Source organism: Cetorhinus maximus, chromosome 1, assembly GCF_964194155.1.
Source record: "Cetorhinus maximus chromosome 1, sCetMax3.hap1.1, whole genome shotgun sequence".
In the NCBI taxonomy this organism is placed as follows: domain Eukaryota; kingdom Metazoa; phylum Chordata; class Chondrichthyes; order Lamniformes; family Cetorhinidae; genus Cetorhinus; species Cetorhinus maximus.
In genome coordinates this window covers 210,328,136-210,343,883 of record NC_135879.1, presented here as the reverse complement: position 1 = coordinate 210,343,883, position 15,748 = coordinate 210,328,136, and the positions used below count along the sequence as shown (strand labels likewise).

General features: G+C 41.6%; 1 protein-coding gene across 1 annotated transcript; it reads left to right on the top strand.

The window, feature by feature from the left end:
• The first annotated feature begins 2,625 nt into the window (after positions 1-2,625).
• elac1 (elaC ribonuclease Z 1) lies at positions 2,626-14,361 on the top strand. The gene is made up of 3 exons (XM_078552580.1): positions 2,626-2,789; positions 5,918-6,388; positions 10,656-14,361. Exons 1-3 carry the CDS (start codon positions 2,633-2,635, stop codon positions 11,144-11,146), a joined length of 1,119 nt encoding a protein of 372 aa, XP_078408706.1. The 5' UTR covers positions 2,626-2,632; the 3' UTR covers positions 11,147-14,361.
• Positions 14,362-15,748: the final 1,387 nt, after the last annotated feature.

Sequence of the window (15,748 nt, the reverse complement as noted above, 5' to 3'; positions counted from 1 at the left end):
GAGAAAGGTTTCTCAGCCTGTTTATTCTTTCCTAATGGGTATAACCTCACATTTCTGGTATCATCCCTGTAAATCTTATTTGGGCCTCTCTATGCCCCTGTCTCTTTCTTAATAATATGGTGGCCAGAAGTGTACAGAGTAATCCAGCTCTGTGCTCAAAGTAGGATTCCATACAAGTTTAGTATAACTTCACTGCTTTTCAATTCTATCCCTCCGGAAATAAACCTGCTTGGTTTGCTGTTTTCCTTCCAGCCTTATTGACCTGCATTGCTACTTGTTGTGATTTGTGCATATGTACACCCAGAGCCCTTTGATCCTCTACCAATTTAGATTCTTATTTCCCAAGCAATGTGACCTCCTTATTGTTCTTAACAAAATATAATACCTCACACTTATGTGTTGAAATTTATTTGCCAATTATATCACAGAATTGTTCCGGTGCAGAAGGAGGCCATTTGACCCAGCATGTCTGTACTGGCTCTCTGAATGAGCATTTCACCTAGTACCATTCTCCTGCCTTCTCCCCATAACTCTGAACATTGTTTTTTTTTCAAATCAACTATTTCCCTCTTGACAGCTTTGATTGAACCTGCCTCCGCCACATTCTCAGGCAGTGCATTCCAGACCCAAACCACTTGCTGTTGAAAAAGTTTTTTCTCATTCCACTTTTGCTTCTTTTACCAATTACCATAAATCTGTGCCTTCTGGGTCTCGATCCTTCTGCTAATGGGAACAGTTTCTCCCTAACTACCCTGTCAGTATCCCTCATGATTTTGAATACTTCTAACAGATCTTCTCTCTGCTACCTTTTGTCCAAGGAAGAGTCCCAACTTCTTCAATCTATTTTCATAACTGAAGTTTCTCATCCCTGGAATCATTCTCGTAAACCTCTCCTGTACTCTCTCCATTGCTGTCACATCCTTCCTAAAATGTTGTGCCCAAAATTGAATGCAGTGCCCCAGCTGAGGTCCAACTAGTGTCTTAGATAAGCTCAACATAACCTCCTTACTCTTGTACTCTATGCCCTATTCATAAATCCTAGGATACTGTATACTTTAACTGCTCTCTCAACCTATCCTACCACCTTTAATGACTTTATGCACATATACACCCAAGTCCCTCTGCTCTTGCACCTTCTTTAAAGTTGTATTTATAGTTTTTACTGTCTCGCCATGTTCTTCCTATCAAAATGTATCATCTCATATTTCTCTGCATTGAACTTTATTTGCCACACATCTGCCCATTCCACCAACTTGTCTTTGTCCTTTAAAGTTTTACACTATCCTCCTTACAGTTCATAATGCATCCAAGTTTTGTCTCATCCACAAATTTTGAAATTGTTCCCTGTATGCCAAGGTCTGGATCGTTGATATATATCAGGAAAAGCAAGGGCCCCAATACTAGGGAACTCCACTACAAACCTTGCTCCAGCCTGAGAAACATTCATTAACCACTACTCTCTGTTGCCTGCATCCATTATATTCTGCAAGTTTATCATTGTCATTTTGTAAATTCTTGCAGTCCTCCTCAATATTAACTGTCTCCACCCTGCCATTTGGTGTTATCCACAAATTTAGAAGTTCTGTTTTGAATTCCAAAATCTTTAACTCATTCATAAAAATTGTGAACAACGGTATTCCTAACACTGATCCTTGAGGGACCTTATTTTCCACCTTCTGCCACTCTGACCTTTTGTCCCTAACCTTTGCTTTCAGTCTTGCAGCCAGCTAGCTATCCATTCTGTGACTTGTGCCCTGAACTGCATGTTCTAACTTTATTCATTAGTCTTGTTACAATCCCCATAGAAACCACTAACTTTTAAAAATAGATATGAATTTTCCAGTGACCTATGAAAAAGATCTACTGAGTATTTTCTGTTTTTATACTAAACCATTACCATTTATTTCAGGAATTTGCATTGTCTCCATAGCTGCAATGGATTTGTAACTTTCATGCAGCAGACTTGAATTTCGAGAATGGATTAGTGTCAGGCTGATGAATAATTCCTCGAGTCGGGTGAATAAGTAACTAAAGGGGAAATTGAAGATCATCAAGAGAATGAAGGCAGACATTCAAAGGATTTATTTTTAGCCAGGAGCTGTTAAAAAGACAATATTTCCAGCAGAGAGTGTACAAAAGAGAAGGGGATCGATACTTGAAAAAGATAGATCAAAGAGGGGAGGTGAAGATGCGTTTTATAGAGGGAATTCCAGTGAGGGGTTGATGTTTGTGAATAGCTAAAGGGAAATATTTTTTGAAAACGAAGCAGTGATGGCCCCACGAGCTTGTAAATAGAAGAAAAGGTCTATACTCGGCATAGAAACCATCAAGGAATCCACACTCAACATGGTTCTGAAGAAGAGTCATACGGACTAGAAACATTAACTCTGTCTTTCTCTCCACAAATGCTGTCAGACCTGCTGAGTTTTTCCAACAATTCTTGTTTTTGGCCCAACATATCCCTCCCCTCAGGCCATCCATACGCCCATCTCAGTGTACACTGTCAGTCAATGCTACTCGGCGTTTGATTGGTCCAGGTGTTTTCACCAATGAGCCAATGATGTGAGAGAGTGGGAAGAGGCGGGTCCTGAGTGAGGAATGGACATTGCGCATGTGCAGTGCCGTAGCCGCCATGGCCATGGAACTGACCTTTCTGGGCACGGGCTCAGCCTATCCGTCCCCCAGCCGCGGGGCCTCGGCCCTGGCACTGCGATACCAGGGCGAGTGTTGGCTCTTCGATTGCGGCGAGGGGACTCAGACTCAGTTCATGCGGAGTCAGCTGAGAGCAGGTAGGCGGCGGGTCCACGGCGCAGCCCGGCCCTCACTCACCCACCCCGGCGCTCCCAGCTCCCCAACCCCCCCCAAGCCTCGTCTCCCCACCCCCCAGCCCCCCCCCTCCCCCCCTCCCCACAAGCCTCCTTCTCCCCTCTATATATTTTCTTTGCCTTCCTAATTTCCGTTTTAATTTTTCGGCTGCACTTTTTATACTCCCCTAGGTTTCCGCGGTATTAAGCCCTTGGTCTGGCCTGCATGTGTCTCCAGGTCCTCAGCAATGTAGTTGACTCTTAATGCCCTCTGACATGGCCTAGCAAGTCACTCAGTTGTATTAGAACGCTAGAAAATCAATAAGGAATGAAACTGGACGGACTGGCATCGACCTTGGCGCTGGAAGCCACAACGGCAAACTCAACCCTGGTGACTCTGCAAAGTCCTCCTTACTAACATCTGGGGGCTTGCGCCAAAATTGGGAGAGCTGTCTCAGACTAGACAAGCAACAGCCTGACATAGTCAACCTCACGGTTTCATACCTTACAGATAATGTCTCAGACACCACCATCTCTGTCCCACTGACAGGACAGACCTAAAAGAGGTGACGGCACAGTGGTATACAGTTGGGAGGGAGTTGCTCTGGGAGTCCTCAACATCAACTCCAGACCACATGAAGTCTCATGGCATCAGTCAAACATGGGCAAGGAAATCTCCTGCTGATTACTACGTTCTGTCCCCCTGTTAGCTGATGAATCAGTGCTCCTCCATATTGAACACCATTTGGAGGAAGCACTGAGGGTGGCAAGGGTGCAGAACGTACTCCGGATGAGTTACTTCAATATCCATCACCAAGAGTAGCTTGGTAGCACCAGTACAGACTGAAGCTGGCTGAGTCCTAAAGGACATAGCTGTTAGTCTGGGCCTGCGGCAAGTGGCTTGGGAACCAGCAAGAGAGAAAAATGTGTTTGACCGCATTCTCACCAACCTGCCTGCCGCAGATGCATCTGTCCATGACAGTATCAGTAGGAGTGACCACCACACAGTTGTTGTGGAGACGAAGTCCTGTCTTCACATTGAGGATACCCTCCATTGTGTTGTATGGCACTACCACCATGCTAAAGGGGATAGATTTCGAACAGATCTAGCAACTTAAGACTGGCAACTATGAGGTGCAGTAGGCCTTCAACAGCAGCAGAATTGTACTCAACCACAATGTGTAACCTCATGGCCTGGCATTCCCCCCAGTCTAACATTACCAAGCCAAGGATTGGAACCCTGGTTCAATGAAGAGTGTAGGAGGGCATGCCTGGAGCAGCACCAGACGTACCTAAAAATGAGGTGTCTACCTGGTGATGCTACAACACAGGACTACTTGCGTGCCAAACAGCATAAGCAGCAAGTGATAGACAGAGCTAAGCGATCCCACAACCAACGGATCAGATCTAAGCTCTGCAGCCCTACCATATCCAGTCATGAATAGTGATGGACAATCAAAAAACTCACTGGAGGAGGAGGCTCCACAAATGTTCCCATACTCAATGATGAGGGAGCCCAGCACATCAGTGCAAATGGTAAGTCTGAAGCATTTGCAACAATCTTCAGGCAGAAGTGCCGAGTGGATGATCCATCTCAGCCTCCTCTGGAGGTCCCTGGCATCACAGATACCAGCCTGTAGTCATTTTGGTTCGGTCCACATGATATCAAGGAATGGCCGAAGGCACTGGATACTGTAAAGCCCTGACAATATTCTGGCAACAGTACTGAAGACTTGTGCTCTAGAACTTGCCACGCCCTTAGCCAAGCTGTTGCAGTACAGCTACAACACCAGCATTTACCTGGCAATGTGAAAAATTGCTCAGGTGTGTCATGTACACAAGCAGGACAAATCCAACCCAGTCAATTACAGTCCCATCACTCTACTCTCCATCATCAGTAAAGTGATGGAAGGGGTTTCCCGACTGCCTCTCCTCTCGCGCTGTTTTCAACCTCCCGACTGCCTCTCCGCTCGCGCTGCTTTCAATCTCCCGACTGCCTCTCCGCTCCCGCTGTTTTTAACTTCCCGACTGCCTCTCTGCTCACGCTGTTTTCAGACTCCCGATCGCCTTTCCTCTCGCTCTGTTTTCTATCTCCTGACTGCCTCACCACTCCCTGTTTTCAATTTCCCGACAGTCTCTCCACTTGCGCTGATTTCAGACCCCTAACTGCCTCTCCTCTCGCACTGTTTTTAATCTCTCGATTGCCTGTCCATTCATGCTGATTTTAGATTCCCAACTGCCTCTCCACTCACACTGTTTTCAATGTTCTGACTGCTTCTCCACTCCTCGTGACTGTGACGAAGGTAAACTACCCCTCCTTGACCTGTCTGGAGCCCTTGACACAGTTGATTGCTCCATCCTGCTCTAATGCCTCCGCACTGTTGTCCAGATAGATGGTATTCCACTCACTTGATTCCATTCTTATTTATCTAATTGTAGCCAGTGAATCACCTACAGTGCCTTCTCTTCCCATTCCTGCATTGTTAACTTGGGTGCCCCACCAAAGATCTATTTTTCCCCCCCTCCTATTTGTTATCTATATGCTGCACCTTGGTAGTATCAGCAAAAACACAGCGTCAGTTTCCATGTGTAGGCTGATGGCGTCAGGCTTGACTGCACCACCACCTCTCTCAACCCCACTTACTGTCTCACTCATCAGACTACTCGTTCAACATCGAGTACTAGATGAACAGAAATTTCCTCCAAATAAATATTGGGAAGACTAAAGCCTTATCCCTTCCCAACCTCTGCAATCTCCTCTGGCTCCACAACCCTCCCAAGATACCCACATTCTAATTCTGGCTTCTTGAGTATCCCCAATTTTAATCACTCCATTATTGATCACTGTGGCTTCAGCTGTCAAGGCTGAAGTTTGGATTTCCCTCTGTCTGCCTCCCCTCTCTTCCCTCAAGACCTATCTCCTTGACAAGTTTTTGGTCATCTGCTGTAAGATTTCCTCTTGTGACTCATTGTCAAATATAGTTTTAAACACTCCTGTGACGTGCCTTGGGGTAGTTTATTATGTTAAAGATGCTACATAAGTGCCAGTTGTTATGACTAATTTTAAAATGCAAATGCATATAATGACCTGATATTTCCATTTTACTTTATAGGAAAAATTGCAAAGATTTTCATTACTCATCTCCATGGTGACCATATGTTTGGTTTGCCTGGTCTCTTGTGCACAGTGAGTCTCCAAAGTAGTCCTCTCTCAAACAAACAACCTGTTGAGATTTATGGGCCTGTTGGATTAAGGAAATTTCTGAGGACAAGCATGGAACTTTCTCACTCACAGTTGCTCTTCCCATATGTAGTCCATGAACTGGTTCCAACAGAAGATCAGTGCTTCCCTGAGGAATGGAGGGAACCTTGTATACAGAAAGTGGATGATCAGCTTCATCCTCAGGAACTGCCAGGAAAAACAATTTATCTTAATCCTGAGGAAGACTGTTACAATCTTGTCAATCATGAACAGTTCATCGTAAAAGCTTTCAGGCTTTTTCATCGCATACCATCTTTTGGGTTTGTAATTGAGGAGAGGAAACGACCAGGAAAACTTCAGACACAGAAACTGAAAGATATGGGTAATTTTGTAAATTTTGTCAAATAGTTTATTTTTAATTGCACTTTTTCAGCCCAAGGATTGCCAGAATCTCTCTTCATTCCCAGCATGAAGTAATTTGAGATCCAAAAACTCGTATTTTTAATTGAGACTTCAACTTAGTTCAAACAACCTATTAGAAACAATAAATGTATGTACAGGTACAGTGTCTCAAACCTGGCTGTCCAAAAACCGGACACTTATAATGTCCGCAGCATCAATTTTAATTAAGTAAATTAAAGAAAAACTTACCTGGACAATTCTGCTAGGTGCTGCATTGGCGTGGTGTGGCTCCCACTTAGGAACCTGCTTTGCTCGCTGATCTATCCCACGCTCCAAGCTTGACCCGAACTGCCCACGGCCCGAACCGCCTGAGCAGAAACCCAACAATATCCGAAATCCACCATGGCCCCAGTCTCGAGGTTGTAGGATTTGAAGTACTGTGCCTGTATTGGAAATTAAAATATCAGAAATAGAGTGGGTCATGGGTTCAAAGCCTGATTTTGCTGATTTTTGCCGATGGAAATCTTCAGAAGGCGAGCATAGTTAAGGCAGAAAGCCCATTAGAAAATTTTTTGTTTTTCCTATTCTAAATCAAAATGTAATGCAGTGCAATTTTGTGATGGATTGTTTTTCAAGAATTGTCTTGACCCAAGATCTGTTTTCTTGCTCAAGTGCCAATGACTTGTGCATTTTCAGTATTTTCTATTTTTATATAGTCATAGAATGGTTATGGCACAGAAGGAGACCATTCAGCCAATAGTGTATGTGCCAGCTTTCTGCAAGAGCAACGGGGCTAGTCTCATGCTCCTGGCCTTTTCCCTATAGCCCTTCATATTATATCTCTTTGTGCTTATCCAGTTCTCTTTTGATAGTGTTATTGAAGGATATGATGTTGTGGCAATAATGGAGACTTGGTTCAAAAAAGGGCAGAAATGGGAACTAAATATTCCTGGATATAAGGTGAACAGAAAAGAAAGGAGGGTGATACGGACACAATGGGCTGAATGGTAGCCTCGTGTTCTGATAAATTTTTCTATGAGAAAAAGTAGGATGGGTGGCAGTACTGATTAAAAAATATATTAAAGTGAATGACTGTCCTGGAGGTATCAAGGGCAGAATCTCTTTGGTTAGAGTTAAGGAACAATAGGAGTACCATTAGACTAGAGGTGTATTCTATAAGCCACAATTAATAGGAAAGATATAGAGGAGCAAATTGCAGGGAAATTATAAAGGTGCAAGAGCTGTAGAGAGTGATAATGGGGGACTTCAATTATCTTAATATAGACTGGGATAGAAATAGTGTAAAAGGCAGAGAGGGGAAAGGGTTTCTGAAGTGTGCTGAGGAGAATTTTCTAAATCAGTATGTTTCTGGTTCAAAGAGGAAGGAGGCATTGCTGGATCTGATTCCGGGGAATGTGGGTGGGTCATGTGGCAGTGAGTGAATGCTTAGGGGACAATGAACATAGTATCATAGGGTTTAGGTTAGTTTTGGAAATGGACAAGGAGTAGTCTAGAATAAAAATACTTATTTAGAGTAGGGCTCATTTCAGTGGGTTGAGAACATGTCTGTCATGATATATTCCCAGAAGGTAGACAACTGATGTCAGAGCACCCTTCATGATGAGAGAGATAGAGAATAAGATGAAGTAGAAAAAGGGGGTGTATGACAGAAGCCAGGTTGATAAAACAAGTGAGAACCATGCTGAATATAGAAAATTCAGAGGGTGAGTGAAAAAAGAAATCAACGATTCAGAGAGAGAATATGATATGAGACTGGCAATAAATATAAAAGAGAATCCAAAAGTCTATCGTAGACTTGGGTGCATAGGGCACAATTTCAAAATTGCAGATGACACAAAACTTGGAAGGATTGTGATCTGTCAGGGGATTAGTGATGGACTTCAAGAGGACATAGACAGGATGGTTGAATGGGCAGCCATGTGCTAGATACAATCTAACACAGAAGTGCGAAGTGGTACCTTTTGGTCAGAAGAAAGAGGAGAGGCAATATGAACTAAAGGGTGCAATTCTAAAGGGGGTTCAGGAACAGAGAAACCTGGGATATATGTGCACAAATTGTTGAAGGTGGCAGCGCAGTTGAGAAAGTAATTAGAAGGTATACAGGATTCTGGACTTTATAAACAGCAGCAAAGAATACAAAAGCAAGGATGTTCTGATAAACCTGCAACACTAATTTGGCCTCAACTGGAGTATCATGTCCAATACTGGGCACTGCATTTCTGGTAGGACGTGTGAGGGCTTTGGAGAGGATGCAGAAAAGATTTACGAGAATGGTTCTAAGATGAAGGATATCAGTTACCTGGACAAATTTGAGAAACTTTGGTTCTTAGAGAAGACTGGGTTGACAGGAGATTTGTTAGAGATGTTCAAAATTATAAGGGGTCTAAAGTAGATGGACAGAGCCTTCCTATTGATTTATGCATCGAGAACCAGAGGAAAGTAATTTAAAGTGATTGGCAAAAGAACAAAAGGTGTCATTAGGAAAAACCTTTTTATGCAATGGTAGTTATGATCTGAAACTCACTGCCTGAAGGTAGGGTGGAGGCAGCTTCACTCATGGCTTTCAAAGGAAATTGGATAATTATCTGAAGGGAAATGTTTACTGAGCTACAGGGAAAGGGCTGGAGAGTGAATGGAGTTAATTGCTCTTGCAGAGAGCTGGATTGATGGGCCAAATGATCACCACCTATGCTGTAACAGTTTTATGAGAAGAGTGGTTTGTGCAAGTGTTTACTAGCGATTTTGTTTTGTAATTTCCTTGCCTTGTGTTTTGGTGAAACATCCTTGTCTGTGTTGTTGAAGGTAAAATGCTTGCTTCCATAATAGCAGCCTTTATGAAAAACAGGAGAAGTGGTGATTAGATACTGGTGTAAAGGAAAAATTGCAGGTGGCACAGCTTATGAAGAGCATTTTATGTCCTGCTTTACTTGCTAACAGATCCTGTTTTTTGAGTGGCTACAATTGGCATTGATTTGTTTAATGCCTGCCGTGAATATACAAGCATACGAATTAGGAGCAGGAGTAGGTCATTTGGCCCCTTGAGCCTGCTCCGCCATTCAAAAAGATCATGGCTGATCTGATTGTGGCCTCAACACCACTTTGCTGCCTACCTCTAAATTCCTTTGACTGCCTTATTAGTCAAGACTCTTATCTACCTCTGCCTCAAAAATATTCAATGACCCTCCCTCTACCGCTCTCTGGGGAAGAGAGTGCCACAAGCACATGACCTGCTGAGAGAAAAGAATTCTCCTCATCTTTGTCTTAAATGGGGGACCTGTTATTTTTAAACCATGTCCTGTAGTTCTGGTCTCTCCCATAAGGGGAAACACCCTCTCAGTATCCACTCAGTCAAATCCTCTCAGGATTTTATATGTGTCAATACAATCACCTCTTGTTCTTCTAAACTTCAGCAGATACAGGCCCAAACTGTTCAACCTCTCCTCATAAGATAATCCCCTCACCCCAGGAATCAGTTGAGTGAACTTTCTCTGAACTGCTTCTAATGCGTTTGTATCCTTCCTTAAACAAGGAGACCCAAAACTGTGTACAGTACTCTGGAAGTAGTCTCGCCATTGCCCTGTACAACTGCAGCAAAACATCCCGACTTTTATATTCCATTGCCTCTGTAATAAACGACAACATTCCATTTGCCTTCCTAATTACTTGAGGTACCTGTATACTTATTTTTCCTGATTCGAGTCCTTTCATGTCCCAGGTCCTTCTGTTTACAGATTTATGAGTCTCTCTCCATTCAGATAATTATGCTGTTTTTCCTGCCAAAGTGGACAAGTTCACATTTTCCCACTTTATACTCCATCTGCCAAACTTTATTCCATTCACTTTACCTATCCAGCCCTTTAGCAGACTCTTTACGTCCCCTTCACAAGTTACTTTTCTACCTATCTTTGTGTCATCAGCAAATTTAGCAACTATGCATTTGGTGTCTTCATTCACAATCTATGTCAGTAATTTGATCATATTTAGTATTTGGGGTTTGTGCATGTTTAATATTTATGATCAGCTTTCTTTCCCTGCATGGTGGGTTTTTCTCTCTGTAAAGTACTCTATTTGCTTGTTGAGCCATGTGATCCAACAGCCTGGCAACGCTGCCAAAAGAGAATTATTTTAAAATTGAAAAATGCATATTATTATTTTTGTCTGTCTTTTCTGCTTTTGCTGTATATTTTTAACTTTTGTTCAATTTTATGTGGTTTGCATTATTTTAGGTGTTCAACCAGGACCTTTGTATGGGAAACTAAAAAACGGACAAACCATCACTCTAAACAATGGCATTACAGTTTTTCCCATGGATGTACTAGAAGCTCCTATTCCAGGTCGGAAAATATGCATTTTGGGAGATTGCTCACGTATTGTGGGTGACATGGGTAAAAAGCTTTGCATTGATGCAGATGTGCTGGTGCATGAGGCTACACTAGATGACAGTCAGTCAGACAAGGCTGAGGAACATGGACACTGCACTCCAAAGACTGCTGCAGAGTTTGCAAAATCGTGTAAAGTTAAACGACTAATCCTTACTCACTTCAGTCAAAGGTACAAGCCTACACCCTTGACTAATGCAGGAGATGATGATGTAATGGAACTGAAGACACAGGCTGAGCTGGTGCTGGAAGGACAGGAAGTGACACTAGCTGAAGACTTTATGGTGATTGAAATCCCTTTCAACAAGGCAAAGCAACAAATAATCCCAGCACATTAAAAAAAATTCTGAAGTAATGTAACATTAGACTAGATCCTGAATCAATATGTTAAACTTTACAGCAAGATTAAATTGCAAATAATGTAGGTTTTACAAATTTAAGATGGAGGTATAATTTGTTACTATGAGGTAATCATCAGCTTTCAATCAATCTCCTTGGTTAACTTGACTATGTCGACTGGAAGTGGAAGCAATGATGTCTGCCATTTGCTCTTGGTCTCTGTGGTGTGGATGCTGTAAGTTCAGGAGGAATCTGTGTTATATTTAAGAGTCCTCATTTCCACCGTGCGCTATGCCTTGGTTAGGGTTTAAAACTTCTGCCGAGTGAAATTTGAGGTAATGTGGAATTTATTAATTTCCAAGCAATCAACATTTATGGTCAGATGGTTAGGGCAATTGCTGTGGAGATGGAGGGTTGGGGGTGGAATTTGAATATTCTTGTTGGTTGCACACTTGGCATCCAGTGAAATGTATTCCACCTTCACTGTCTGGAAAAATTTAACCACAGATGGCAAGTTTGAATTGCAAGCCTTATCTTGCAATGGGACATCATTCTAATGCTGTTATTCTCAATAAGTAGACTTTTATGAAATTTCTAACAGCTTACCATGTTTATTCAGTGTGTAGTTGAACCATACAAATAGGCCATGCCCCATGTTGTTATTTTATCCTGAATTAGATGATCTTAGTGGGACAACATTGGGATACTTTCAGCACATTCAGGTTTTGGAGGGGGAAATGTAGTCAGTGTTCCTGCTTCTGACTGGTATCCAGTGACGTTCTTGAATTTCCCAATTGTGAATAGTGGGGGAAGGGCAAGGTTGTGTTTGATTTTGATTTGCTTTTCACCTACCCCACTCCCACCTACAAGAAGTCATCAACAAACCATCCAATTTTAACTTTGATCATAAATGTTCAAATGGCCAGCTAGTAACGGTGAACTGAATGATAGTAACAATTACACTCCAGTCTTTTCCTGATCTCTTGAAGCTGCTGGCCTGCTGAAATGCTATTTCCCAGGCCATAGTGGTCTTCTGGTAGCTTACTAAAGTGAGCATTCTTAATCTGAATCTGGCGAGTGAGCCTTATCCAAGGTTGATTTGTATCCACATACATGCAGGGATCCTTGTATAGTATGCTGGCTTCTCTGCCTCCTCAGTCTTTGGACCTTAGAGGCCAATTTTAGTATTCCAGCTGAGATACAGTAATTCACAAGAGATTAAGTGGTTGTACCTGGGATTTCAAGGCTTAAAACTACATCCTGTACAGTATTATGTTTATCAGTAGAAGCATTAGTATGTCCCAGAAAGGTAATTTTAGCTGAATACTATGTGATACAATAGATGGAACTACGAAAGCGTTGCACAGTGGAGATGTAAAGTGTAGTTTATTTGCCATGGTTTCCCAACTTCAAATGTGGAGAGAAGAAATAGTCCTGAAGGGGTGTTTGAATGGCAAACCCGAGTTAGAGGACGACTGGCAGATATTTTGGGAGCAGTTCTTGAGTCCATCCTGCTAGCTGAGATAGGCTGTACAATATACTCCAGCAATGCAATCCAGAGGCCGAGCCAATGTTTGAGAAATTTAGCTTGTATGGAATGTTGCATTTTTTCCCTATTCAGCTCTACTAACAAGATTTAAAGTGGAATTGTAGTGTCACAGTGATGCCTCAAATTGAATGTTTGCTGTACACAGCCCGCTATCCTTGTTTTGTATCATTATGAATGACTTGTGCAGTAGGGAAGTCTTTCTTGGACTGCCTCTAATAACTGATGAAATGGTTAAAGATAGATGACAGAGACAATAGCAAGTCCTCAGTGTTTCAATTTCACATTTATGGCTATATGTGAACTGTTGGAACGTATCTACATTTCAAGTTGTCTCAAGTACAAATAAGCTATTTTCTTCACAGTTAATTTAATTCCAGATCTTCAGACTATAACTGCTGATGAGGGATTGGCTAACCTGCACCATCTGATATAACCAAGCCACGTGGTGTTGAATGAGAGGGAACAGCGATAACCAGCGTTATGCTTCTTCTGTTAACACCCACTTTCAAGACTTGGGATGTGCCTCACCTCCCTAAATATGATTGAAAATATAGAGGATTGTCAGCATGACCCTGTATCCTATTGCTCCATTTTATTGTGTTGCCATGTTGCCCATTCTAACTTCCTTTTTAAGAATAATTTTGTTCCAATTTATTTTCTTATCTCCCTTTTGCACTGCCACACATTGGCAAAGGAGTGTTGTGCTGTCTTCACCTTTAGTGCACTTTTCTACAAAACAGCTGTTATGCCTGGGCCAAAATTGCTGTTTCAATTTTATATTTCACAATTGAACAGAATAATGCCCTCAGTTTGGGTATGGGAACATAATAGCAACATACAGGCATTGAAGAAATTCAATACTGAAAATTGGGTTTCTCCACACATTATCACACAGCCGTAAGAGATACATTTATCTGTGGTCATTTTTAAAATTTAAAAGAGCGTTTTCCTTTTTACAGATTATTTATACAGAATTTCAGGGAGTTGGAATGGGCAACGTGGCAACTCAATAGAATGGAGCAAAAGGATACAGGGTCATGCTGACAATCCTCTATATTTTCAATCATGGCTATGGAGGTGAGGCACATTCCAAATACTTGGAAGTGGGTGTTAACAGAAGAAGCATAACGCTGATTATTGCTGTTCCCCCTCATTCAACACCACATGGTTTGGTTATGTCAGATGGGGCAGGTTAGCCAATCCCTCAGCAGCAGTTATAGTCTAAAGACCTGCTGCATTCTGAGAAGGAAGTAGATTCAATTTTTGCCAGATTGCATTATATATTCACCTCCCATTCACTTTTGCTTTCCTCTGCTGTCCTGGCAAAAAAAATCTGAACTATCAAATAAGCATTATTGAGATGTATGAAGTTTTTTAATGTCACAAAGGCCAAAGGGTATATTGTGGTTGAATTAAAGATTATTGTGCTTAAGACTTCTGCTTTTAATTTTTTTAACTCTCCCTCTCTCTACTAAAGGAGTTAGGAAAGACCTGGGATTAATCCTATAATTTAACTAATTTGTCTAATTTAGTAATAACCCAGTCACTGCATTTACTTGCTGAGCCATCAAGGTGCTTTGTTTTCTGTGAACATTTGTTAATTCTGTTCAAACAATTAAACTGCAACTTGTATTTGAATAAAGTGTCTTGCTTACAAAAATAGAATCTCGTTCCCCTTTTATGTTGCAATACTCCTTCCCCTGCTACTTTTCACTAGCATAACATTAAATTCAATTGCAGATTGGAAGACATGAAGATGAATTTGTCCAGCCCGAAGTGAGACTAGACATCAGAAAAAAAAAGTTTACTTCTCCAATTTCATAGAGCCGTTGATTCTGAAATAGGCAATCTAAAACACCTAATGGTAGGTCCAATTTCAATTAAAATTGGAACCAATTGATGAATAGGTTTGATGTTTTAACAAAAAGGCAAAGATATCTGATTAATTATTCTGAAGAACGGTTTGATTCTAATCCTCTTGGACTGTGGGAATGCCATTATTAGGTGCAACTAGTTAGATTTGAATAATAGTTGCAAAATTTCTGGTGTTCATCAGAGTTCTCTTTGGTTCTTGTCTTTTTTTTCTTCTTTCAGGGATGTGGACAAAGGCCAGAATTTGTTTCCCATCCCTAATAGCCTTAAACTGAGTGGCTAGCTCAGCCATTTCAGAGGGCAGTTAAGAATCTACTATGTTGCTGTGGGTCTGGAGTCACATGTAGGCCAGACCAGGTAAGGATGGTAGATTTCCTTCCCTAAAGGACATTAGTGAACCAGATGGGTTTTCACGCCAGTTGATGGTTTTATGGTCACCATTACTGTGATTAGTTTTCAAATCCAGATTTATTAACTGAATATAAATTCTACCAGCTGCCATGATGGGATTTGAACCCCTGTTCTCAGAGCATTACTATCCTCTTGATTACTACTGCAGTGACATTACCATTGTGCCATCATCTCCCATCTTTTCAGTTGCATTTCGATGTCCTTAAGAACTGGTGAAAGATTATTGACCTGAAATGTTATTTCTGTTTCTTTCTTCCATAGATGCTGCCTGACTTGCTGAGCATTTCAATATCTCCTGTTTTTATACCAGGAGGGACTGGTTGATTTCAGTCAGCACTCCTCTTCTTCCTCCCTCACTTCTCACTTCTCCATTAGGTGGACATCAATAGGCAGATCTCCACCGACCACTATAAACCCATCACATCTGATTGCTTTCAAACTGTCCTCAATTTATTCCCAATAAAACCCCATAATTTTGCTCCCCTCTTCCTCCTTTTTTCCTTTCCCTAATATGTTTATGAACTCCCTAATACCCTTATGATCTGAGTCATTTGCCTAGGGAAAACACTGGCCCTGCTAATTAGTATCCCTACTTGAAGAGGTGTACAGATTATTAAGATACTTGGTTATTTGCAGGTACCAAGCAATCTGCAAAGCATAGTTGACATTCTACTAAGGACAAGTCCTGTACAATCCAACAATAGCAAAATAGAATTTGAAGAAAAATATCAATTTAATTTTTTTTACAGCTGTAACTCAGCCTGCCTGC